Source organism: Triticum urartu, chromosome 1A (assembly GCF_056163025.1).
Source record: "Triticum urartu cultivar PI428250 chromosome 1A, HENAU_Tu73, whole genome shotgun sequence".
NCBI lineage: Eukaryota > Viridiplantae > Streptophyta > Magnoliopsida > Poales > Poaceae > Triticum > Triticum urartu.
This window is the reverse complement of record NC_141873.1, coordinates 317,054,359-317,078,314: the sequence shown is the minus strand read 5'-3', so window position 1 is coordinate 317,078,314 and position 23,956 is coordinate 317,054,359. Positions and strand designations below refer to the sequence as shown.

The 23,956-nt window shown below is 47.3% G+C and overlaps 1 protein-coding gene and 1 pseudogene across 1 annotated transcript; one reads left to right on the top strand and one right to left on the bottom strand.

Moving 5' to 3' along the window:
* Window positions 1-3,598: 3,598 nt before the first annotated feature.
* Window positions 3,599-5,499, bottom strand: LOC125509205 (benzyl alcohol O-benzoyltransferase). The gene is made up of 2 exons (XM_048674122.2): window positions 4,929-5,499; window positions 3,599-4,825 (listed from the first exon to the last, which is right to left on the bottom strand). The coding sequence occupies exons 1-2, from the start codon at window positions 5,373-5,375 to the stop codon at window positions 3,881-3,883; spliced, it is 1,392 nt and encodes a 463-aa protein (XP_048530079.1). The 5' UTR covers window positions 5,376-5,499; the 3' UTR covers window positions 3,599-3,880.
* Window positions 5,500-7,537: 2,038 nt separating this feature from the next.
* On the top strand, window positions 7,538-8,502 carry LOC147991043 (uncharacterized; annotated as a pseudogene).
* The last annotated feature ends 15,454 nt before the right edge of the window (window positions 8,503-23,956 follow it).

The following is a 23,956-nucleotide window of genomic DNA, read 5'->3' as shown; positions in this document are numbered from 1 at the left end:
CTTTCTTAAAAAATGATGAACTTTGTTTTCAAAATTTATTATTTTTTCAGAATTGATGAATTGTTCTCAAATTTAAATTGATGATTTTTTTAAAAAAATAAATTAACTTTTTTCATGTTCATGTTTTTTCTATATTTTTGTGAATTCTTTTTCAAGTTTATGTTTTTTCCAAATAATTTATAGTGGGTATATAATATATGTTATATGTAATAAATATTAAGGGTGAAATAGTACAGTTTCCTAGTAGTAGACAACAATGCGAGCTCGGTCTAGTGGTTAACGTGGTAGAACGTGGACAATGTCGTGCTGAGTTAGATTCGTCCTTCTCGTGGTATTACTGGCAACTTTTTTTCTTCATGTTTCCTTTTCAGCATGTTGCTGGGCCGTCCTGCTAGGCGCTCCGTGCGAGCGCCATCAGTGCTAATCGGCGCTTAGGGAAGTAACTAGTTAACGAGCGCTTCTTCAGAAGTCTCGTAAATATCAGCATTACTTGACGTGTTCTCAGCCATTTGCCACGTGTCACGTTTTGGATGTTTCTTTCAGATTTTTTTTTATTTTTTCGCACGTGTTTTAGGCTTTTTAAATGGTTTTTTTCTGGTTTGTTTCGACGTTTAGGTTTTCTCCTGATCTTTCTTAGCTTTTCGATAAAAAAAATTTGAAAATTTTTTTTTCGTGAAAAAACGCGTTTTCTTTTTTTTCCCTTTTGCGAAAGTCACGGTTTTTCTTCCGTGAGAGGTATGGTTGTGCTTTAGCAAGAGTCACGGTCGTGCCTTTCGGAAACAAAAAAAACGCGTTTTCTGTTTTTTTTTCTTTCGCGAGAGTCACGGTTTTGCTTCCGCGAGAGGCACGGTTGTACTTTTGCGAGAGTCACGGCCATGCCTTTCGGAAAGGGAAAAACAAAACATGTTTTTTGTTTTTTTTCTTTCGGGAGAGTCACGGTTTTGCTTCCGCGAGAGGCACGGTTGTGCTTTCGCGAAAGTCACGGCCATGCCTCTTGGAAAGGAAAAAAATACGCGTTTTCTGTTTTTTTTTTCGCGAGAGTCACGGCCGTGCCTCTCGGAAACGGAAAAAAAACGCGTTTTCTATTTTTTTTCCTTCCACGAGAGTCACAGTTTTGCTTTCACGAAAGGCACGGTTGTGATTTCGCGAGAGGCACGGACGTGCCTCTTTCGGAAAGGGAAAAAAACCATGCTTCCGGTCCGGTTTTTTCACCCGGTTTTTTTCATCCGGTTTTTCATGAAAAAAAAGTTTGTCAAAACCTATCAACATGGCTAGTTTTGAAGATTTCGACGCGAGGAATCCAACAGTGAAAACGGTTCGAGATTTGGACGCACGGTTTAAAAGATAAAACGTTTTGAATAAACAGATCTATGAAAAAGGAAAACTCCCAGGTTGCGACAAGTGGCACGCTGCATGTGCGCCACTTGTCGCGACCTGGAAAAGTGGAGTGCTCTTTGCAACGAGTACTCCTTAATTAGTGATTTCGGACGCTTAGAACTCCATAAAATATAGACAAATAGGGCGACGACTGGATAGGCCAGAAATATTCTAGAGGTCCGTTCTAGCCTGATATTGGGCTAGCAGCATCTAGCTACAGAAATGGGCTGGGCCTTTGGGCTAAATATTTTAGTTTTCAGAACACTTGATGAATGAGGAATTATTTGTTACTACAAAAACTTGATGAATTATTTCTCTCAAGAAAAACTTGACGAATCAGGCAGAAACCCAGGAGAGGAGGACACGTTGATGTCACAAAAAAAAGGGCGGATGGCTGGTTCCTATTCGGCGCCTTCAGCGCCGAATACAGTGTTAATCGTACAGGGCGCATACCCCCCTCGCGACGCGGGCCGGCCCAAATTCCATGCTTTCTTTCTAAACTGATGCAAAAAAAAAGTACGTGGGAGGACTCGAACACAAGCCATTCAGCGTACCACGTGATAACCCCCCCGCCACTCAACGTTTTGTGATGAAGTACATTTTCTTACGTCTTTTGTTCTTTCTTTTCTTTTTCTTTCTTATTTTCTTTTTCTTTCTTTCCTTTTTCTAATTCGTAATGTTCACCGGATTTCTTAAACTTTTTCCAAAATTTGATGAACTATCTTTCAAGTTCGATGAACTTTTTTCAAATTTAGTGAACTTTTCTTCAAATTGGATGAACTTTTTTCTAATTTGGTGAACTTTTTTGCAAACGCTATGAACTTTTTTCAAATTCGATGAAATCATTTTGAAGTCAATGAACTTTTTTCAAATTTGATGTACTTTTTCGAATTTGATGAACTTTTTTCAAAAAATCGATGAACTATTTTCCAGATTTGGCGAAAATTTTCGAATTATGTTGAACTTTTCTCAAATTCGATGAACTTCTATTATTTTTCGATGAACTTTTTTCAATTATGATGAACTTTGCTAAAATTCGATGAACTTTTTTTCAGATTCGATGAACTTTCTTCAGTTTTGATGAACTTAAAAAACCAATGAACTTTTTTAAATTTTTAAAAAAGTTCATTTCTTTTTTTAATGTTTTTCTTTGATATTCTTTTAGAAAAGTTCACGTATTTAGGAAAAAGGGAAAGGAAAAAAAGCAAATAAAACCGTTACAGAAAAAGAAAAAATAAGAAAAAATGGTTTGGACGCTTCCCCACACCAGGGGCTTTGCGAGCTAGAGAACAGATAAAAGAAAGCAAATGAAATCTATGAACACAAGTCGTTTGATGGTGCAGCTGTTCATGCACTGATATGCGAAGGTTGAGGTGCTGAGTTCGAATCCGACTCCTCGGGCACATAAGGCGCCAAACAGGAGCTCTCGGCGCCAGGCAGCTGTTCAGGCGCATAAGGCCTTGTATAATGGGAGGTGCTTAGAGAAATAAACCAAACTTTCCTTAAGCACCAGTGCTTAGGGGGTGTTTGTTTTCAGAGACTTTTTGGTGTAGGGACTATAAAAAGTTCCTTTTAGATACTTTTTAACCAAACGGGAGAGACTATTAGGGACTAAAAGTTGTTTTTTGGGACTAAATGAAAAAGAATCTCAAGGAGAGTCTTTTTTGGGATTTTTTTGGACTTTTCCAACAATGCCCCTCCATGCACCCATTGGCCCGCCACCCCATGATGTTGTTTGGTTATTATTTTTCTATATAATAGGGGTAACATGGTCATTTAATAACCTTTAGAGAGGGACTAGGGACTTTTTAGTCCCTAGAAACAAACAGGGAAGGACTTGGACTAGAGACTTTTTAGTTGAAACTAGAAAAAGTCCAAAGACTTATGAACCAAACAGGGCCTTATTTGTACAGGGTAGACGCTTAACTAAGTGTCTCTCCTGTAAAAATAGGCACCGATGCTTTAGAAAATTTCGATTTATTTTTCTAAGCATCTCTCATTGTACAAGGTTTAAGGCGCCAAACAGGAGCTCTCGTATATATAGACACACACTGCAGGAAACTGACTCAGGGCTGTCCAGGCTATCGCTATCTCTGGCTAGTGGAAGGCCCATTAGCAAAAAGAAAGGCAGCCAACACCCCAAAAATGCAGAGTTGTTTCGTGGAGACAGGCATATACATACAGCAACAGGCGGCAGAGAATGCATAGCACACTACAGTAGTTCTGTTCAAAATGGTATGGCAATACATTGGAATTATTCAAACAGACACATACAAAGTCACCCTTACAACCCATGCGCGCCCGTCAGCCGCAGCGCATCCGACGAGCCTTGTTCACTCCGCTCCATCACAAGCGCTGTACAAATCAGCACCACACACCCACTGCGGATTATAAGTTCTACTTACAAGTTACAACTAACAACAACTGTTCGCTACCAAATAACCGGGTACGTAATTACGGACAGCGAAACGGACGATGGGACAGCGCACGCGCGCCCGCTGATTCAGAGCGCAGATTTGATCATGGCGGGGAACATGTCGGGGACGTCGACGGCCGGGCGCAGCAGCTTGCCCATCTCCTCCACGAACTTGTCCATGGCGGGGCCAGGCAGGCACATGGGGATCACGATGCCGTCCTCGCCCTTGCCGTTCTTGAACGGGATCAGGAAGCTGGCCACCCCGGGGATGGCGCCCACGCCGCCCTTCGCCGGCCCGCCGTACACCGGCCTGCCCCACCCGAAGTCCAGGTCGCCGAACCCGGCCTTGGTCACGTCCGACGCCAGGTACGCGCGCACCACCGTGAAGTGCGGCCGCCCGCGCTGCACCATCAGGTCCGCCACCGACCGCATGTACTCCACGTCCACCTCCGACTTGGCCTCCTTCACCAGCTTCACGGCGTAGCTCAGGGGGTTCGCGCACAGGTCGCCGGACGCCGACACGGCCACCGGGAAGGCGAACGCGTTCCCGTAGTAGCCGGCCGGGATGGCGCTCGCGCCGCCCTGCTTGCCGCCGCGGGCGTTGACGATGCAGATCATCCGCATCACCTCGTCGGCGTCGGGGGCCAGCGCCACGGTGCGGCACTTCCACAGGCTCCCCGTGAGGACCTCGAACGTGGTGGCGCGCTTCCGGAGGCCCGGCGCCAGGTGGGACCGGATGGCGGCGACCTCCCGGGCCCCGAAGAAGAAGGAGCGGTGCGCCATGTCGTCCAGCGGCACGATGGTGCCCTTGGTGTCCGGCACCTCGTCGTACTCACGGTGCGCGAAGCCAGGGCGCGGCGGGTTCCGCGCCTCCAGCAGCTCCCGGTCCCACACCGGGCGCACCGACGGCGCCGCCGCGCCACGCGCCAGCTCCGCCACGGCGGAAAGGAACTGCACCAGCCCCTGCGCGTCCGCCATCGTGTGCATCAGCCGCACCGCCAGGATGAAGCCTCCGCACGCCAGGCGTGTCACCTGAACGTAGTACGAACAACGGTCAGCCATGCATCGATCGCGCTCGCACGTGCGCACAAACATGCGTTAGTGTTTGAGTTTCACGAAAGAAAGGCAAAGTTACCTGGAAGAGGAGGAGTGGGGTGCCGAGGACTTCGGACGAGCCAGGGACGTCGAAGATGAGCTCCTCGAGCCCCGGGAAGGGCGGCTGCAGGGCGTCGCCGAAGTGCTCCAGACGCACGTCGGCGTCGGCCTCGATGAACAGCACGCCCTCGCCGGTGCAGTCGACGGCGAGCTTACGACCCTCAAGCTCCCTCAGCCGGCCGGCGAACGGGTAGTAGTGCACGAGCGCCCTGGCCACGGCGTCCCGGACCACCGCCGCGGGGTCACTGCCGCCCATGGACGCGTCGCGCCGGTAGAACTGGATGACGGGGATGTGGAACCGCAGACCGTCCTGGTCGTCGATGTCCGAGAGACGCTTCAACTCTCTCGGCGTCGGCCCGGCCGGCGTCACCAGCTCGGCCGCCTTCCTCCTCACCGTGAACCTCAACGACGCCGCTGGGCCCGCCATTAGCACTGCCTCAGGATGATTCTCAACTAACTCTCGAGAAGGAGGGTGAGAAGGTGATCAATGGTGCGCGCGGCTAGCTGGTGTGTTTGCTGCTGCTGCTAGGTTTGTGGAGAAAGAGTGGCATTAGCACGCATATATATGCACGCGCGGCTACACAGTGAGAGTGACGGCGACCGTGAGATATAATGTGTGAGCAACTGGGTCGAAATTAGGGAGCAGTTTACTGACGCTCTTTTCTTTTTCCTTTGGCGGACTATGATTTGTGTCAATAATAATTCTGTGTGGACGAGCAATGGGGGAGATGGAGGACTGACTTGACCAAGGCCAACGCGGTGGGTCCGGTGGTGTGATGGTGTGAGCTCTGGTGACTCGTGAATTCGTGATCCATGTGTGTGGTAGCCCGATTGGAAAAGGGGTCACCCTCGGGCAGGTACGTTTGTTTGGGAAATGGATGGCTCGGATCGTCAGATAGAGATGGGAGAAAGATGTACTAGTAAGTGTTAACCCGACCTGCATGGACACTTCAACTTTGAGAAATGTATTCACGGTAATATATGTCTCATTCATATCATAACATTTGAGTCTTATGGCTGACGGTAAAAATAAGCAAGTTGCCCCAAAAGAACTAACCCATAGTAGTACGAGCCACGTAGAAATCCACCTCTCACAAAACTTAAAAAACAACAGAATACTAGCCTTTGAACAAAGGACCACCGGTCTAAGAAAAAACTACAATCAAGACTGAAAGAGTTTGACACCAATGCCCATCGTCTGCCTTCGGCACCACCATAACAGCCACCAAAGGACACACATCACCTCATCACCCGAGCTCGACATGACTCCATCGCAGATATGCAGCTTTACGGACCTTCAAGTTGGCTCTACAAATGTGGAACCATTGTCGTTGAACGAATCAGACCAGGGCAACACCCCGGACACGCCATCGAAATCCTGATCGAGCACCCCCGCACGACTAAGATGTCGGAGGAGGAAACCATACCTGCCATCCACAAACCATGAACACATCACACGATTCATCTTCCAGATGCCGTTGATGCAGACCACTATCTACATCCGCTCCTTGACTACCTATCAAACTCCGCGTCGCTGCTGGAGCAGAAGCCGTCGCAATGGTTGAGGCCGAGGACACGAGTCCACCACAAGAATGCCGCTACCAAGACATCCTCGCTTGAACAGGCAAGTTCCCAAATTCATCACCGGCTATAGAGTTGATCGCCTCGTCAGGGGGAGAATTGGAGCTTCTTTATTCAGCGTCCTCACCGCTGCCGAAGCCAAGACGTCAACAACCACCACCGACGACCGAGTGGTCACCAGTGAAAGGAGCGGCCGGGGAATGACACCGGAAGGTTGGCCTCTCCTGGCAACAGCTAGGGTTCCAGTCCACACGCGACGAGAGGAAAAACCTTCAGCTTTGGTATTGTGCAGCATAGTACAACTTGCGTATGTTCATAACTTTTTTATGGAGGTTGTGCAAAGTAGCGCATATGCTAATTTTCTTGTGGTTTCATTGAAGTTAGAGCAACTCCAATGAGGCGACCCAATTCGTCCGCGGCCGTCCGTTTGGGTCGGTGCGGACAGAAAAGGCGGCCCAATGCGCCGACCCAAACGGACGCGCGTCCGTTTTTCGTCCGCAGACGACCCATTCCTGGCCCATTCTTTAGCCTGATTTGCGTCGGCGTGGACACGCGACAGACGTGCGCGCGCGCTCGCCTACTCCTGTCCCCGGGCCCGCTCGTCTGTGACACATTGGCCTCCCCTCCCCCCGGCCAACAAGCAACCCTCGCCCCCCGCCTCCTCCGTCACTGACGCCGCCGCCCATTTTGTCGGTGACTCTTCCAGCTGCCGCCGCCTTCACATCCGCCCAGCAACGCCGCCCCTGCCCCCAGTCGCCCGCCGCCGCCGTTTTGCCGCCGGGGAGCAAGCTGGTTCCCGCCGCCGCTTCCCCCACCGCCCAGCCGCCTGCGACCAAGAAGACGGCTCGCCGCCCCCGCCACATACGACCAGCGCGCTCGTCGGACGCCGTCACACTCGTCGGACGCCGGTCGGGCAACTAGCTGGTCTGTGGGCGCCGCGTCTCCCCTCGCCGGCCGTCTCCTTCTTCGACGCCCGCAAGCTATTCGACAGTTTGCCAAGGTACGAAAATGGACTCCGCCGACGAGTTCTTTTTCCACAATTTCCTTTGCGACTCCGACGATTCGTCGTCCGACGAGGAGGAGGAGATATTGGCTGCCGTGTTGGTCCATCACCACCTCAACAACCAGCGGCCATTGTTCCGTGGCTCCATTCCGGGCCATCTTTCGGCGTTGAATCGTAACCAGGAGAGCGGGCATTTCCTTCTCTGGAAGGACTACTTTGATACAACAAACCCGTTGTTCAAACATCACAAATTCCGCCGCCGGTTCCGTATGAGTAGGCATGTTTTCAACCGTATTTGAGAGGGAGTGGTCGGCTATGATGACTACTTCGAGTGCAAAGAGGATGCCGTCGGCAAGATTGGTTTCTCCTCTTATCAAAAATGCACTGCCGCCATCCGAATGCTTGCATAAGGAGTGCCCGGTGATCTCATTGACGAGTACGTCCGTATGAGCGAGTCTACATGCCTAGAGTCCCTGTATAAGTTCTGCAAGGCTGTGATTGTTGTGTTTGGCCCTGAGTATTTGAGAGAGCCGACAGCTGAAGATGCAACCCGTTTGTTGGCGATGAATGCAAGCAGGGGCTTCCCGGGGATGCTTGGCAGCATAGACTGCATGCACTGGGAGTGGAAGAACTGCCCTTCTGCTTGGCAAGGGCAGTATAAGGGACATGTCAGGGCTTGCACTGTCATACTAGAGGCAGTGGCGTCTCAAGATCTGTGGATCTGGCACTCTTTTTTTGGCATGGCTGGATCACACAATGATATCAACGTGCTTCAGCGCTCGTCGGTGTTTGCTAGGCTTGCCGAAGGCAACAACCCACCGGTGAACTTTAGTGTCAATGGACACAACTACGACAAAGGGTACTATTTGGGTGACGGTATCTATCCTCAGTGGACCACTATTGTAAAGACAATACCCAACCCTGTCGGAGAGAAAAGGAAAAGATTTGCCCAAGAGCAAGAGAGTGCTAGAAAGGATGTCGAGCGTGCCTTTGGTGTTTTGCAATCTCGATGGGGCATCGTTCGATATTCTGCTAATACTTGGAGCACGCAGAAACTATGGGAGGTGATGACTGCTTTGTTGGGGAACGTTGCAGAAAACAAAAAAATTCCTACGGTTTCACCAAGATCCATCTATGAGTTCATCTAGCAACGAGTGATCGGATTGCATCTACATACCTTTGTAGATCACGCGCGGAAGCGTTCAAAGAACGGGGATGAGGAAGTCGTACTCGACGTGATCCAAATCACCGGAGATCCTAGCGCCGAACGGACGGCATCTCCGCGTTCAACACACGTACGGTCAGTGTGATGTCTCCTCCTTCTTGATCCAGCAAGGGGGAAGGAGAGGTTGATGAAGATCCAGCAGCACGACGGCGTGGTGGTGGATGCAGGAGTCACCGCAGCAGGGCTTCGCCGTTCTACTGCGAGAGGGAGAGATGTAGCAGGGGAGAGGGAGGCGCCAAGAGTCAAGGGTGCGGCTGCCCCTCCCTCCCCCCCTTTATATAGGCTCCCCAAGGGGGGGCGCCGGCCCTAGGAGATGGGATCTCCTAGGGGGGCGGCGGCCAAGGGGTGGAGTGCCCCCAAACCAGGTGGGGCGCCCCCCCACCCTAGGGTTCCCAACCCTAGGCGCATGGGGTGGGCCAAGGGGGGCGCACCAGCCCACTATGGGCTGGTTCCCCTTCCCATTTTAGCCCATGGGGCCCTCCGGGATGGGTGGCCCCACCCGGTGGACCCCCGGGACCCTTCCGGTGGTCCCGGTACAATACCGGTGACCCCCGAAACTTTCCCGATGGCCGAAACTGCACTTCCTATATATAATTCTTCACCTCCGGACCATTCTGGAACTCCTCGTGACGTCCAGGATCTCATCCGGGACTCCGAAAAACTTTCGGGTTACTGCATATTCATATCTCTACAACCCTAGCGTCACCGAACCTTAAGTGTGTAGACCCTATGGGTTCGGGAGACATGTAGACATGACCGAGATGGCTCTTCGATCAATAACCAACAGCGGGATATGGATACCCATGTTGGCTCCCACATGCTCCTCGATGATCTCATCGGATGAACCACGATGTCGAGGATTCAAGCAACCCCGTATACAATTCCCTTTGTCAATCGGTACGTTACTTGCCCGAGATTCGATCGTCGGTATCCCAATACCTCATTCAATCTCGTTACCGGCAAGTCACTTTACTCGTACCATAATTCATGATCCCGTGACCAGACACTTGGTCACTTTGAGCTCATTATGATGATGCATTACCGAGTGGGCCCAGAGATACCTCTCCGTCATACAGAGTGAAAAATCCCAGTCTTGATCCGTGTCAACCCAACAGACACTTTCGGAGATACCCGTAGTATACCTTTATAGTCACCCAGTTACGTTGTGACATTTGGTACACCCAAAGCACTCCTACGGTATCCGGGAGTTACACGATCTCATGGTCTAAGGAAAAGATACTTGACATTGGAAAAACTCTAGCAAACGAACTATACGATCTTGTGCTATGTTTAGGATTGGCTCTTGTCCATCACATCATTCTCCTAATGATGTGATCTCGTTATCAATGACATCCAATGTCCATAGTCAGGAAACCATGACTATCCGTTGATCAACGAGCTAGTCAACTAGAGGCTTACTAGGGACATGTTGGTGTCTATGTATTCACACATGTATTACGATTTCCGGATAACACAATTATAGCATGAATAAAAGACAATTATCATGAACAAGGAAATATAATAATAATCCTTTTATTATTGCCTCTAGGGCATATTTCCAACAGTCTCCCACTTGCACTAGAGTCAATAATCTAGTTACATTGTGATGAATCGAACACCCATGGAATTCTGGTGTTGATCATGTTTTGCTCTAGGGAGAGGTTTAGTCAACGGATCTGCTACATTCAGGTCCGTATGTACTTTACAAATATCTATGTCTGCATCTTGAACATTTTCACGAATGGAGTTGAAGCGACGCTTGATGTGCCTGGTCTTCTTGTGAAACCTGGGCTCCTTGGCAAGTGCAATAGCTCCAGTGTTGTCACAGAAGAGTTTGATCGACCCCGATGCATTGGGTATGACTCCTAGGTCGGTGATGAACTCCTTCACCCAAATTGCTTCATGCGCTGCCTCCGAGGCTGCCATGTACTCCGCTTCACATGTAGATCCCGCCACGACGCTCTGCTTGCAACTGCACCAGCTTACTGCCCCACCATTCAAAATATACACGTATCCGGTTTGTGACTTAGAGTCATCCAGATCTGTGTCGAAGCTAGCGTCGACGTAACCCTTTACGACGAGCTCTTCGTCACCTCCATAAATGAGAAACATTTCCTTAGTCCTTTTCAGGTACTTCAGGATATTCTTGACCGTTGTCCAGTGTTCCTTGTCGGGATTACTTTGGTACCTACCTACCAAACTTACGACAAGGTTTACATCAGGTCTGGTACACAGCATGGCATACATAATAGACCCTATGGCTGAGGCATAGGGGATGACACTCATCTCTTCTATATCTTCTGCCGTGGTCGGACATTGAGCTGAGCTCAATTTCACACCTTGCAACACAGGCAAGAACCCCTTCTTAGACTGATCCATATTGAACTTCTTCAATATCTTATCAAGGTATGTGCTTTGTGAAAGACCTATGAGGCGTCTTGATCTATCTCTATAGATCTTGATGCCTAATATATAAGCAGCTTCTCCAAGGTCCTTCATTGAAAAACTCTTATTCAAGTAGGCCTTAATGCTGTCCAAAAGCTCTATATCATTTCCCATCAAAAGTATGTCATCTACATATAATATGAGAAATGCTACAGAGCTCCCACTCACTTTCTTGTAAACGCGGGCTTCTCCATAAGTCTGCATAAACCCAAACGCTTTGATCATCTCATCAAAGCGAATATTCCAACTCCGAGATGCTTGCACCAGCCCATAAATGGATCGCTGGAGCTTGCATACCTTGTTAGCATTCTTAGGGTCGACAAAACCTTCCGGCTGCAACATATACAATTCTTCCTTAAGGAAACCATTAAGGAATGCCGTTTTGACGTCCATTTGCCATATCTCATAATCATAGTATGCGGCAATTGCTAACATAATTTGGACGGACTTCAGCTTCGCTACCGGTGAGAAAGTCTCATCGTAGTCAACCCTTTGAACTTGCCAATAACCCTTAGCGACAGGTCGAGCTTTATAGATGGTAACATTACCATCCGCGTCCGTCTTCTTCTTAAAGATTCATTTGTTTTCTATCGCCCGCCGATCATCGGGCAAGTCTGTCAAAGTCCATACTTTGTTTTCATACATGGATCCTATCTCGGATTGCATGGCTTCAAGCCATTTGTTGGAATCTGGGCCCGCCATCGCTTCTTCATAGTTCGAAGGTTCACCGTTGTCTAACAACATGATTTCCAAGACTGGGTTGCCGTACCACTCTGGTGCGGAACGTGTCCTTGTGGACCTACGAAGTTCAGTAGCAACTTGATCTGAAGTTTCATGATCATCATCATTAACTTCCTCTGTAGTCGGTGCAGGCACCTCAGGAACATTTTCTTGAGTTGCACCACTTTCCGGTTCAAGAGGTAATACTTCATCAAGTTCTACTTTCCTCCCACTTACTTCTTTCGAGAGAAACTCTTTCTCTAGAAAGGATCCATTCTTGGCAACAAAGATCTTGCCTTCGGATCTGAGATAGAAGGTATACCCAATAGTTTTTTTAGGGTATCCTATGAAGACGCATTTTTCCGACTTAGGTTCGAGCTTTTCAGGTTGAAGTTTCTTGACATAAGCATCGCATCCCCAAACTTTTAGAAACGACAGCTTAGGTTTCTTCCCAAACCATAATTCATACGGTGTCGTCTCAACGGATTTCGACGGAGCCCTACTTAAAGTGAATGCGGCAGTCTCTAAAGTATAGCCCCAAAATGATAGCGGTAAATCGGTAAGAGACATCATAGATCGCACCATATCTAATAGAGTGCGATTACGATGTTCGGACACACCATTGCGCTGAGGTGTTCCAGGCGGCGTGAGTTGTGAAACTATTCCACATTTTCTTAAGTGTGTGCCAAATTCGTGACTCAAGTATTCTCCTCCACGATCTGATCGCAGGAACTTGATTTTCCTGTCATGTTGATTCTCAACCTCACTCTGAAATTCCTTGAACCTTTCAAAGGTCTCAGACTTGTGTTTCATTAAGTATACATACCCATATCTACTCAAGTCATCAGTGAGGGTGAGAACATAACGATAACCACCGCGAGCCTCAACACTCATTGGACCGCACACATCAGTATGTATGATTTCCAATAAGTTGGTTGCTCGCTCCATTGTTCCTGAGAACGGAGTCTTGGTCATTTTACCCATGAGGCATGGTTCACACGTGTCAAATGATTCGTAATCAAGAGACTCTAAAAGTCCATCTGCATGGAGCTTCTTCATGCGTTTGACACCTATGTGACCAAGGCGGCAGTGCCACAAGTATGTGGGACTATCATTATCAACCTTACATCTTTTGGTACTCACACTATGAATATGTGTAGCATTACACTCGAGATTCATTAAGAATAAACCATTCACCATCGGAGCATGACCATAAAACATATCTCTCATATAAATAGAACAACCACTATTCTCGGATTTAAATGAGTAGCCATCTCGTATTAAACGAGATCCTGATACAATGTTCATGCTCAAACTTGGCACTAAATAACAATTATTGAGGTTCAAAACTAATCCCGTAGGTAAATGTAGAGGTAGCGTGCCGACGGCGATCACATCGACCTTGGAACCATTCCCGACGCGCATCGTCACCTCGTCCTTCGCCAGTCTCCGCTTATTTCGCAGCTCCTGCTTTGAGTTACAAATGTGAGCATTTGCACCGGTATCAAATACCCAGGAGCTACTACGAGTACTGGTAAGGTACACATCAATTACATGTATATCACATATACCTTTCGTTTTGCCGGCCTTCTTGTCCGCTAAGTATTTGGGACAGTTCCGCTTCCAGTGACCACTTTCCTTGCAATAAAAGCACTCAGTCTCGGGCTTGGGTCCATTCTTTGGCTTCTTCCCGGCAGCTTGCTTACCGGGCGCGGCAACTCCCTTGCCGCCCTTCTTGAATTTCTTCTTACCCTTGCCTTTCTTGAACTTAGTGATTTTATTCACCATCAACACTTGATGTTCCTTTTTGACTTCTACCTCTGCTGATTTCAGCATTGCAAATACTTCAGGAATGGTCTTTTCCATCCCCTGCATATTGAAGTTCATCACAAAGCTCTTGTAGCTCGGTGGAAGCGACTGAAGGATTCTGTCAATGACCGCGTCATCTGGGAGATTAACTCCTAGCTGAGTCAAGCGGTTATGTAACCCAGACATAGTGAGTATGTGCTCACTGACAGAACTGTTTTCCTCCATCTTACAGCTGAAGAACTTGTCGGAGACTTCATATCTCTCGACCCGGGCATGAGCTTGAAAAACCATTTTCAGCTCTTCGAACATCTCATATGCTCCGTGTCTCTCAAAACGCTTTTGGAGCCCCGGCTCTAAGCTGTAAAGCATGCCGCACTGAACGAGGGAGTAATCATCGGTACGTGTCTGCCAAGCGTTCATAACGTCTTGTTCTGCAGGGAGAGCAGGTGCTTCACCTAGCGGTGCTTGTAGGACATAATCTTTCTTGACAGCTATGAGGATGATCCTCAGGTTCCGGACCCAGTCCGTATAGTTGCTGCCATCGTCTTTCAGCTTGGTTTTCTCTAGGAACGCGTTGAAGTTGAGGACAACGTTGGCCATTTGATCTACAATACATGTTGTAAAGATTTTAGACTAATTTCATGATAATTAAGTTCATCTAAATCAAATTATTCAATGAACTCCCACTTAGATAGACATCCCTCCAGTCATCTAAGTATAACATGATCCGAGTTAACTAGGTCGTGTCCGATCATCACGTGAGACGGACTAGTCAACATCGGTGAACATCTTCATGTTGATCGTATCTTCTATACGACTCATGCTCGACCTTTCGGTCTTCTATGTTCCGAGGCCATGTCTGTACATGCTAGGCTCGTCAAGTCAACCTAAGTGTTTGCATGTGTAAATCTGTCTTACACCCGTTGTATGTGAACGTTGGAATCTATCACACCCGATCATCACGTGGTGCTTCGAAACAACGAACTGTCGCAACAGTGCACAGTTAGGGGGAACACTTTCTTGAAATTATTATGAGGGATCATCTTATTTACTACCGTCGTTCTAAGTAAACAAGATGCAAAAACATGATAAACATCACATGCAATCGAATAATAGTGACATGATATGGCCAGTATCATATAGCTCCTGTGATTTCCATCTTGGGGCTCCATGATCATCTTGTCACCGGCATGACACCATGATCTCCATCATCGTGTCTCCATGAAGTTGCTCGCCAACTATTACTTCTACTACTATGGCTAACACGTTTAGCAATAAAGTAAAGTAATTTACATGGCGTTTCTCAATGACACGCAGGTCATAGAAGAAATAAAGACAACTCCTATGGCTCCTGCCGGTTGTCATACTCATCGACATGCAAGTCGTGATTCCTATTACAATAGTATGAACATCTCATACATCACATATATATCATTCATCATTCATCACAACGTTGGCCATATTACATCACAGAACACTTGCTGCAAAAACAAGTTAGACGTCCTCTAATTGTTGTTGCAAGTTTTACGTGGCTGCAAGAGGGTTCTAGCAAGAACATTTTCTTACCTACGTTAAAGCCACAACGTGATTTGTCAACTTCTATTTACCCTTCATAAGGACCCTTTTCATCAAATCCGCTCCAACTAAAGTGGGAGAGACAGACACCCGCCAGCCACCTTATGCAACTAGTGCATGTCAGTCGGTGGAACCGGTCTCACGTAAGCGTACGTGTAAGGTTGGTCCGGGCCGCTTCATCCCACAATACCGCTGAAGCAAAATAATACTAGTAGCGGCAAGAAAGTTCACAACATCTACGCCCACAACAAATTGTGTTCTACTCGTGCAAAAGGAACTACGCATAGACCTAGCTCATGATGCCATTGTTGGGGAACGTTGCAGAAAATAAAAAATTTCCTACGGTTTCACCAAGATCCATCTATGAGTTCATCTAGCAACGAGTGATCGGATTTCATCTACATACCTTTGTAGATCACGCGCGGAAGCGTTCAAAGAACGGGGATGAGGAAGTTGTACTCGACGTGATCCAAATCACCGGAGATCCTAGCGCCGAACGGACGGCACCTCCACGTTCAACACACGTACGGTCAGTGTGACGTCTCCTCCTTCTTGATCCAGCAAGGGGGGAAGGAGAGGTTGATGAAGATCCAGCAGCACGACGGCATGGTGGTGGATGCAGGAGTCACCGCAGCAGGGCTTCGCCGTTCTACTGCGAGAGGGAGAGGTGTAGCAGGGGAGAGGGAGGCGCCAAGAGTCAAGGGTGCGGCTGCCCCCCCTCCCCCCTTTATATAGGCTCCCCAAGGGGGGGCGCCGGCCCTAGGAGATGGGATCTCCTAGGGGGGGCAAGGGGTGGAGTGCCCCCCAAGCCAGGTGGGCCCCCCCACCCTAGGGTTCCCAACCCTAGGCGCATGGGGTGGGCCAAGGGGGGTGCACTAGCCCACTATGGGCTGGTTCCCCTCTCCACTTTAGCCCATGGGGCCCTCCGGGATGGGTGGCCCCACCCGGTGGACCCCCGGGACCCATCCGGTGGTCCCGGTACAATACCGGTGACCCCCGAAACTTTCCCGATGGCCGAAACTGCACTTCCTATATATAATTCTTCACCTCCGGACCATTCCGGGACTCCTCGTGACGTCCGGGATCTCATCCGGGACTCCAAACAACTTTTGGGTTACTGCATATTCATATCTCTACAACCCTAGCGTCACCGAACCTTAAGTGTGTAGACCCTACGGGTTCGGGAGACATGTAGACATGACCGAGATGGCTCTCCGGTCAATAACCAACAGCGGGATCTGGATACCCATGTTGGCTCCCACATGCTCCTCGATGATCTCATCGGATGAACCACGATGTCGAGGATTCAAGCAACCCCGTATACAATTCCCTTTGTCAATCGGTATGTTACTTGCCCGAGATTCGATCGTCGGTATCCCAACACCTCGTTCAATCTCGTTACCGGCAAGTCACTTTACTCGTACCGTAATGCATGATCCCGTGACCAGACACTTGGTCACTTTGAGCTCATTATGATGATGCATTACCGAGTGGGCCCAGAGATACCTCTTCGTCATACAGAGTGACAAATCCCAGTCTTGATCCGTGTCAACCCAACAGACACTTTCGGAGATACCCGTAGTATACCTTTATAGTCACCCAGTTACGTTGTGACGTTTGGTACACCCAAAGCACTCCTACGGTATCCGGGAGTTACACGATCTCATGGTCTAAGGAAAAGATACTTGACATTGGAAAAACTCTAGCAAACGAACTATACGATCTTGTGCTATGTTTAGGATTGGGTCTTGTCCATCACATCATTCTCCTAATGATGTGATCTCGTTATCAATGACATCCAATGTCCATAGTCGGGAAACCATGACTATCCGTTGATCAACGAGCTAGTCAACTAGAGGCTTACTAGGGACATGTTGGTGTCTATGTATTCACACATGTATTACGATTTCCGGATAACACAATTATAGCATGAATAAAAGACAATTATCATGAACAAGGAAATATAATAATAATCCTTTTATTATTGCCTCTAGGGCATATTTCCAACATGCTTGTGTGATCATGCACAATATGATCGTAAAAGACGAGCGCCCGGAACGTCTGTACGATCAAGGCTTTCAGTTTCATGGTGAGAATGTTGTGCCTGAGCATGGAGTAGCGGCAACATTTGAGCAGTTCACTCAGTTTCATGAAGACATGCGTGATTGGGAAACTCACGTGCAACTGCATAATGATTTGGTTGAGCATATGTGGACTCATGTTGGCAACCAATAGATGTATCTTTTTTTATTCGTTTGCAAAACTATGTGAAACATTTTTATTTTTATTTGGCATGTAAACTATACTATTTATTTGGGCGGACTATTTTGTTTGTTAAATTTTTATTTCACAATATGTTGAATGCAATGCAAAATTGGGCGGCCAGCCGGCCACGCCTGCACATATGGGTCGGCGCGTTGGACGTGCTGCCGATCCATATGAAAAATAGGACGGACGCCGGGCGAACGGCCGACCCAAACGGACAAAAAACGGATGAAATCGCTATCCGTTTAGGTTGGCCCGTTGGAGTTGCTTTTATGTTTCTAGATTTTTTTAGCACGAACTATTTGTAAGTTGCATGAATTCCAAACTAGTGTGAAGTTGATTTTAGAGAGAATGCAAGTGCAGTTCAAGGCGCGAAGATGTGCACTTGATGAGCAACAACGATGTGCGTGACATTGGTGAAACCGAGTTATTAAGAGCATCTATAGCCGGACGCCTCAAACCATCTCTCGTACGCCCGCGAACGCGCCCGGTCAATGACCAGACAAGAGAGAAGAAAAAAAAACACAACCCAACCGGATCCCTCGTATCATTCCTATACGCCCGGGCTATTCGCGAACTCTCATATCCATCTCAAATATGGGGAGGATATGAGGGCTCGCGGACACGCCCAGACATTCTTCCACGTAGGATGCGGCCCCACCCCGGACCACCTTTCTCTTTCTTTATTCATTTTTTATTTCTCTCTTTTCATCTCCACCAATCACATGCAAATGACTGGACATATGAGAAGAAAAATGAGGAGTGTGGCTGCGTGGATGGATAAACAGTGGCTCAAAATGGACACGCCCGGTCACAGATCGGACATGTCCGCAGACGTTTAAGGGGTCATATTTGCTATGTCTGGCTGTAGATGCTCTAAGACCTCATTGGAGATGTGAACAACGTGCGAGTCGTAGCGAACTGCGACATCCCCGGTGGAGGTGAGGAAGCGGGTTAACTGGTGCAGGTGGGGGTGTGCTATCTTATCAAAGAAATCTGATGGTCGTGGAGGTTTAGAGGGATGGTTGGGAGTGGCGGTAGCACGGCGGTGAGGTGTACTGATGGAAAGGTAGCGAGGCAATGCGGGTAGGAGCACCACCAGCTGCGGGTGGAGGCTGGAGGAAGAAGGTGTTAGGGCATCTCCAATGTTGATCCTCAAATGGCCCGCATACGCCCAGACGTGTTTTGTTATCCAATGTGGTTTTGTATTGTTCTGCTCGATAGTCCGGACGGACTTTTTCCCACAATCCAGAGAAAACTAGGAAGGTTTTGCGGGCGTCCAAACCATTGCCATGTCCGCTTCTGACTGCCCTGGCCCGTGATTGACCCCCTCCCTTGTCCACACGCGCTTCCGTTCGATGCGGTGAGCGTCGCTCCAAAGCGTTAGTGCCGCATTCATGCCCGACCAGAGCGGACGCGGGCTCTCACTACCGTCAGCACTGAAGTGGCGCGCTGGCCGAGAGAGCGCCGTCCATGCCGCTTCCCGATGCACGCGACCGCTCCGCGTTCAAATGACACTGATACGTCTCAAATCGTATCTATATTTTTTTATAATTGCCATTATATTATCACTTTTGTATGAGTTATATACAATTTTATATTATTTTTCTGGACTAACCTATTAATTTAGTGTCTAGTGTCAGTTCCTTTTTTTTGCATCTTTTTGGTTTTCCAGAAAATCCATACCTACAGAAGTCCAAACACGACGAAATTTTTTGACGATTTTTTTGGACAATAAGAGACCTGGAGGCTTCGGAGGAATTAAGAAGACCCACGAGAGCCCCACAAGCCATGGGGTGCCCTAGGGGTAGGGTGCACCGCCCTAACTTGTGGGCCCTTCGTAGCTCCATTTGCCCTCTTGGCATATATATTCTCAAATATTTAGAAACCCTTGAAGTGTGATCCCAAAGAATTTTATCACCGGCGCAAGCCTTTGTTCCGAAGTGATCCCGTCTGGAGCCCTGTTTCGGTACTCTGTTAGATAGGGGAATCATTGGGAGGCCATCTTCATCAACCTTACTGCCTCTGTGATGATGTATGAGTAGTTCCTGTAGGACCTATGAGTCGATAGTAGTAGCTAGATGGTTCTCTCTCACTTCTGATCTTTAATACAATTATCTTCTCTAAGATCCATCCAATATAATCTTTTGTAGTGTGTTTGTTGGGATCCGATGAATTGTGGCTTTATGATTAGATTATTCATTGAATTCTATGATTCTCTTGAAATTTCTTTGTTGCATAATTTCATAGTTTTGTATTTCTCTTCAATCTATTCGTCTACTTTGGCCAAGTTTGATTGATTTATCTTTAGCAAGAGAGGTGCTTTGTAGTAGGTTCAATATTGCGGTGATCTTGTCCAGTGACAATAAGGACAAACGCATGTATTGTATTAATGCTACTAAGGATAAAACGACATGATTTGGTCATTTTGATTGATCTTATTTTGTCTACATTATGTCATATTTCTTAAAGCGTTACTCTATTTATCACGAACTTGATATTTTGAGATGCATACTGAATAGTAGTCTTGGGGTGGATGAGTAATATTATTAGATGAAATTGGATTAATGGTCTACTTATCATGGATGTAATGCATATGTATTGATTATGCCATGAATGATAACAATTATAACTGTGCTCAGTTCTGTTAATTGCTCAACAATAATTTGTTTACCCATCGTTGTTATGCTTTTGAGAGAGATGCCACTACTGAACCTATGGCTCCTGGCTCTATTTTTCATCAATACTAAAGTCTCCAAAATTTCTCCTTCATTTGTTCTTTTACTTTTTGTTACTTTGCATGTCACTATCAGCTTTTAATCTTGTGGCTGACAAGAACAAGGGGACTGACGACACCCTTGCGTTTATTGGGTGCATGCAATTGTTTTGTTTGTGTGCAGGTGTTGTTAAAGTTGTCCGTGTGGTGCCTCTTACTGGTTTGATAAACCTTGGTTCTTAATAGATGAAAATATTATCAGCTACTATATTGCTTCACCATTCCTTTTCGGGAAAATCCAACAACTCCATCATAAGTAGCAGACATTGTTGTTCCGTCACCCTACATTAATGATATGCGGATGCCTAGGAACCTACTTGTCCAAAACATAATGAATTTCATCCGATTTATATGAAAAATGTCCTGATTGTAATAAATGTACTCCGGTTTATATGAAAATCCGACGTGCTTGCATGAATTTCGTCCGATTAGTTGAAACCTGACTTGAATTGTATGCAGGCAACATTGGATGGCCGCCTCCCGCATCCATGTCCGCGGATGGACTGCATGGCCCATTCCCCCTACCTCTCATGCCTTTTCTTTTGACTCTAAATTTAGAACTATTATATCCTTTGGAGCTAAAGTCTAATTTATTTTACTTTTTGCATATTCATGTTCCTTGTGACGAGGGCTTTAGAACAAGATCGCCCCTACGTTTTGATAAGTAAAAACCACATCAAGTTTCAACTACTAAAAGTTGATAGAGACGAATGATAAATTCATCGAGTTTCAAAAAATAAAATCCTAAATCCCAAGCTCTAACCTCTAAACCCTAAAAGCAAATGAAAGTTGATAAAAACTTAATATTTAATAAGGCCAGGGGCACCACCGTCAGTGAGGAAGAGTAATGCATGGTAGGTCGCCGCCACTCGATTCCCAAGAAGGACACCGCTCCTTCCTTCCCGCTGAAGCCAAGCTTGATGGGTTGATCATCGTCGGCCGATTAGCCTCTCATGCTGCGGTGGCGGAGGCTGGGGAGGCAGATCTAGAGAGCGCCGAGGCAGAGCTGAAGAAGGCGAAGGCAAGAGCCGGGGCTTCGGTTCTCGGGACTCATGACCGTACATGGGGAACGAGCGCCGATGATAATTTAAATTAGGTTTAGAGTAGGGTTTAGTTAAAAATTGTCCAAAACATAATGAATTTCATCCGGTTTATATGAAAAATGTCTTGATTGTAATAAATGTACTTCGGTTTATATGAAAATCCGACGTGCTTGCATGAATTTTGCTCGGTTAGTTGAAAACTGACTTGAATTGTATGCAGGCAGCATTGGATGGCCGCCTCCCGCATCAGTGTCCGCGGACTGGTCTCACTGTCCGCAGATGTACTGCATGGCCCATTCCCCCTACCACTCATGCTTTTTCTTTTGACTTCTAAATTTAGAACTATTATATCCTTTGGAGCGAAAGTCTAATTTATTTTACTTTTTGCATATTCGTGTTCCTTGTGACGAGGGCTTTAAAACTACATCAAGTTTCAACTACTAAAAGTTGATAGAGCCGAATGATAAATTCATCGAGCTTCAAAAAATAGAACCCTAAATCTGAAGCTCTAACCTCTAAACCCTAAAAGCAAATGAAAGTTGATAAAAACTTAATATTTAATACCCCCCCCCCCCCCCCCCCCGCCTCACGCACATACACACACCAGTAATGAAGGGTGCCCCCGCTTGTGCATGCGATGCAAATTTCTCAGACCTAGCCCCAAAGAGGAACTTAGCAATCTCATGGGCCACCTTATTAGCCATTTTGCTGATCTTTGCCAGGGAGAAGCTCTGAAAACGACTGATGATCCCAAGAGCTTCCTTCTTCAAGTGAAGAGAGGAAATATCTATTGAGCATAATTCGTGAGGGTGATCTGGACTCTCGAGACGCTGCTGCTGGCGACCAACCGGAGTCGTTTCCCTGAGTGGACGAAGGCCCGCGTATGTGAATGCTGTGTGGCGACCATTCTAAACAAGCTCCACATGGAGCCCGTGAGGCTCCATGGATGCTGCCACCGCGAATTACAGGAGCACAGTAACAGGCAGAGGCAGGATTAAGTTTTTTTTTTAGACAAAGTGGGGAAACAGAAGAGATGGTCGCGGATACAAAAAGCCCGATGCCTTGTCCGCACTAATCCAAAGCGGGTGGCCGTTTGTCGCCGACCGATCATTACGCCGCACCAGCGATGACATTACCAACGCATTATTACCCTTTTTTTTTTGCGGGGAGCACTGTGTAGCACAGTTCCGTGCATTTGCTTCTGAAACGGCAATCAGTGTCAACCCCTGCCTGGTTGACGTGATGTTTGATGATTAACAATAAGGGCGGATCCTTTTAAATGTCCGACCCTGAGCCAAACCAAATATAAGAAGGATCTAAGACGTAAACTAGCTGCCCGGGGTGTGGAAGGGGCGTCAGGCCAGGATTAATTAGCGTCCAATTCGGTAAGCAGTTGGATTATTCCGAATAGAGATGGAAGAGAATCTGAGTATTTCGCGCATGGGTTTCTCAACTTGGCACAAGAGAACAAAAGGGCATCATCCCAGTTGTGAAAACACTAGACTGACTGGACCGGTGTGGACGAGTCTTTGTCAGCCCCTCGCTCGTCGTTCTTGCTCACCGGAAACACGCCATTTCCCGCAGGGTGCGCCAGAGTCGGGTATCGTTATCGGAGGCCTACTTCTGATTGCAACATTGTTCTCCGGATGAAAAATGCGGAAGCTTCTTTTCTCGACGAAACATCCGTGACAAACTGCACACACACGCAAAAGGCGAAAGTTTCATCGCCAAAACGAGTGAAATTCTCTGTTGGAAAAAGCAAAAACACTTTTGTTAACTTTGAGAAGTGATGCCTTATTTTCTTTCCGAAGTCTATCTGGTGTTCCGGTCACGAGTTTTCCGAGCTCGAGCCATTTCCGAAGCCTAGATACAGGGAGGTCAAATCCTACGCATCACTGAGTAAATAAGTAGTACAATCTGGGAAGACTTCAACTTGTTTTGCTTAGTATGTTCCGTCAGGGTGGTTGACAGTCGTGGTAGTAGTAGTAGTTTCGTTCAAGCCAGTGAGACGGCTGGTGTATTATGTTTATATATTTTATAACGACTTGAGCCGGTCAGACGCTCATTCGGTCGTACATGTGCATCCCTGCCTGAATACTACCTTGGTGTCACGACTTACGACCGACGACTGGCGACCTTTATTTTTCTATCTATGTCGTTTCTTTCAGAGTACAGAGAAGAAGGAAGCCGTACAACTCTCGCTACTACCAGTGCAGTACTGGTCTACATGCAAATTTAGGCAATTCGCAGGTTCTTTCCAAGCATGGACACACTGGAAAAAAGCACAAGGCAGGCTTCACCGGAAACTGCAACGCTACTGCGTAGTACTAGTAGTACTAGCCGGTCTACAAATGGTGCTGATTTGCAGGGAATTTGCAAGCAGGAAAACGGCGGCGATAGGCTGTAATCCAAGGAGATGTGTGTACAGACAACAGAGTCGGTCACCCGGCAACTGGACTGAAATGACCAGCCACCAACCACCAGAAAAGGGCTGCAGCTTTGCGCCCAAACTAGAGTGCGGTATCTTATCTGCATCTGTTATCGTTCCCCGGTACAGTGCGGTATG

Bases quoted from the DNA above. Each gene is read 5' to 3' on its own strand.
- LOC125509205 (XM_048674122.2), bottom strand. From the start codon at position 5,375: ATGGCGGGCCCAGCGGCGTCGTTGAGGTTCACGGTGAGGAGGAAGGCG. The intron at 4,826-4,928 runs GTAACTTTGCCT...TACTACGTTCAG, and splicing joins CCCCACTCCTCCTCTTCCAG to GTGACACGCCTGGCGTGCGG.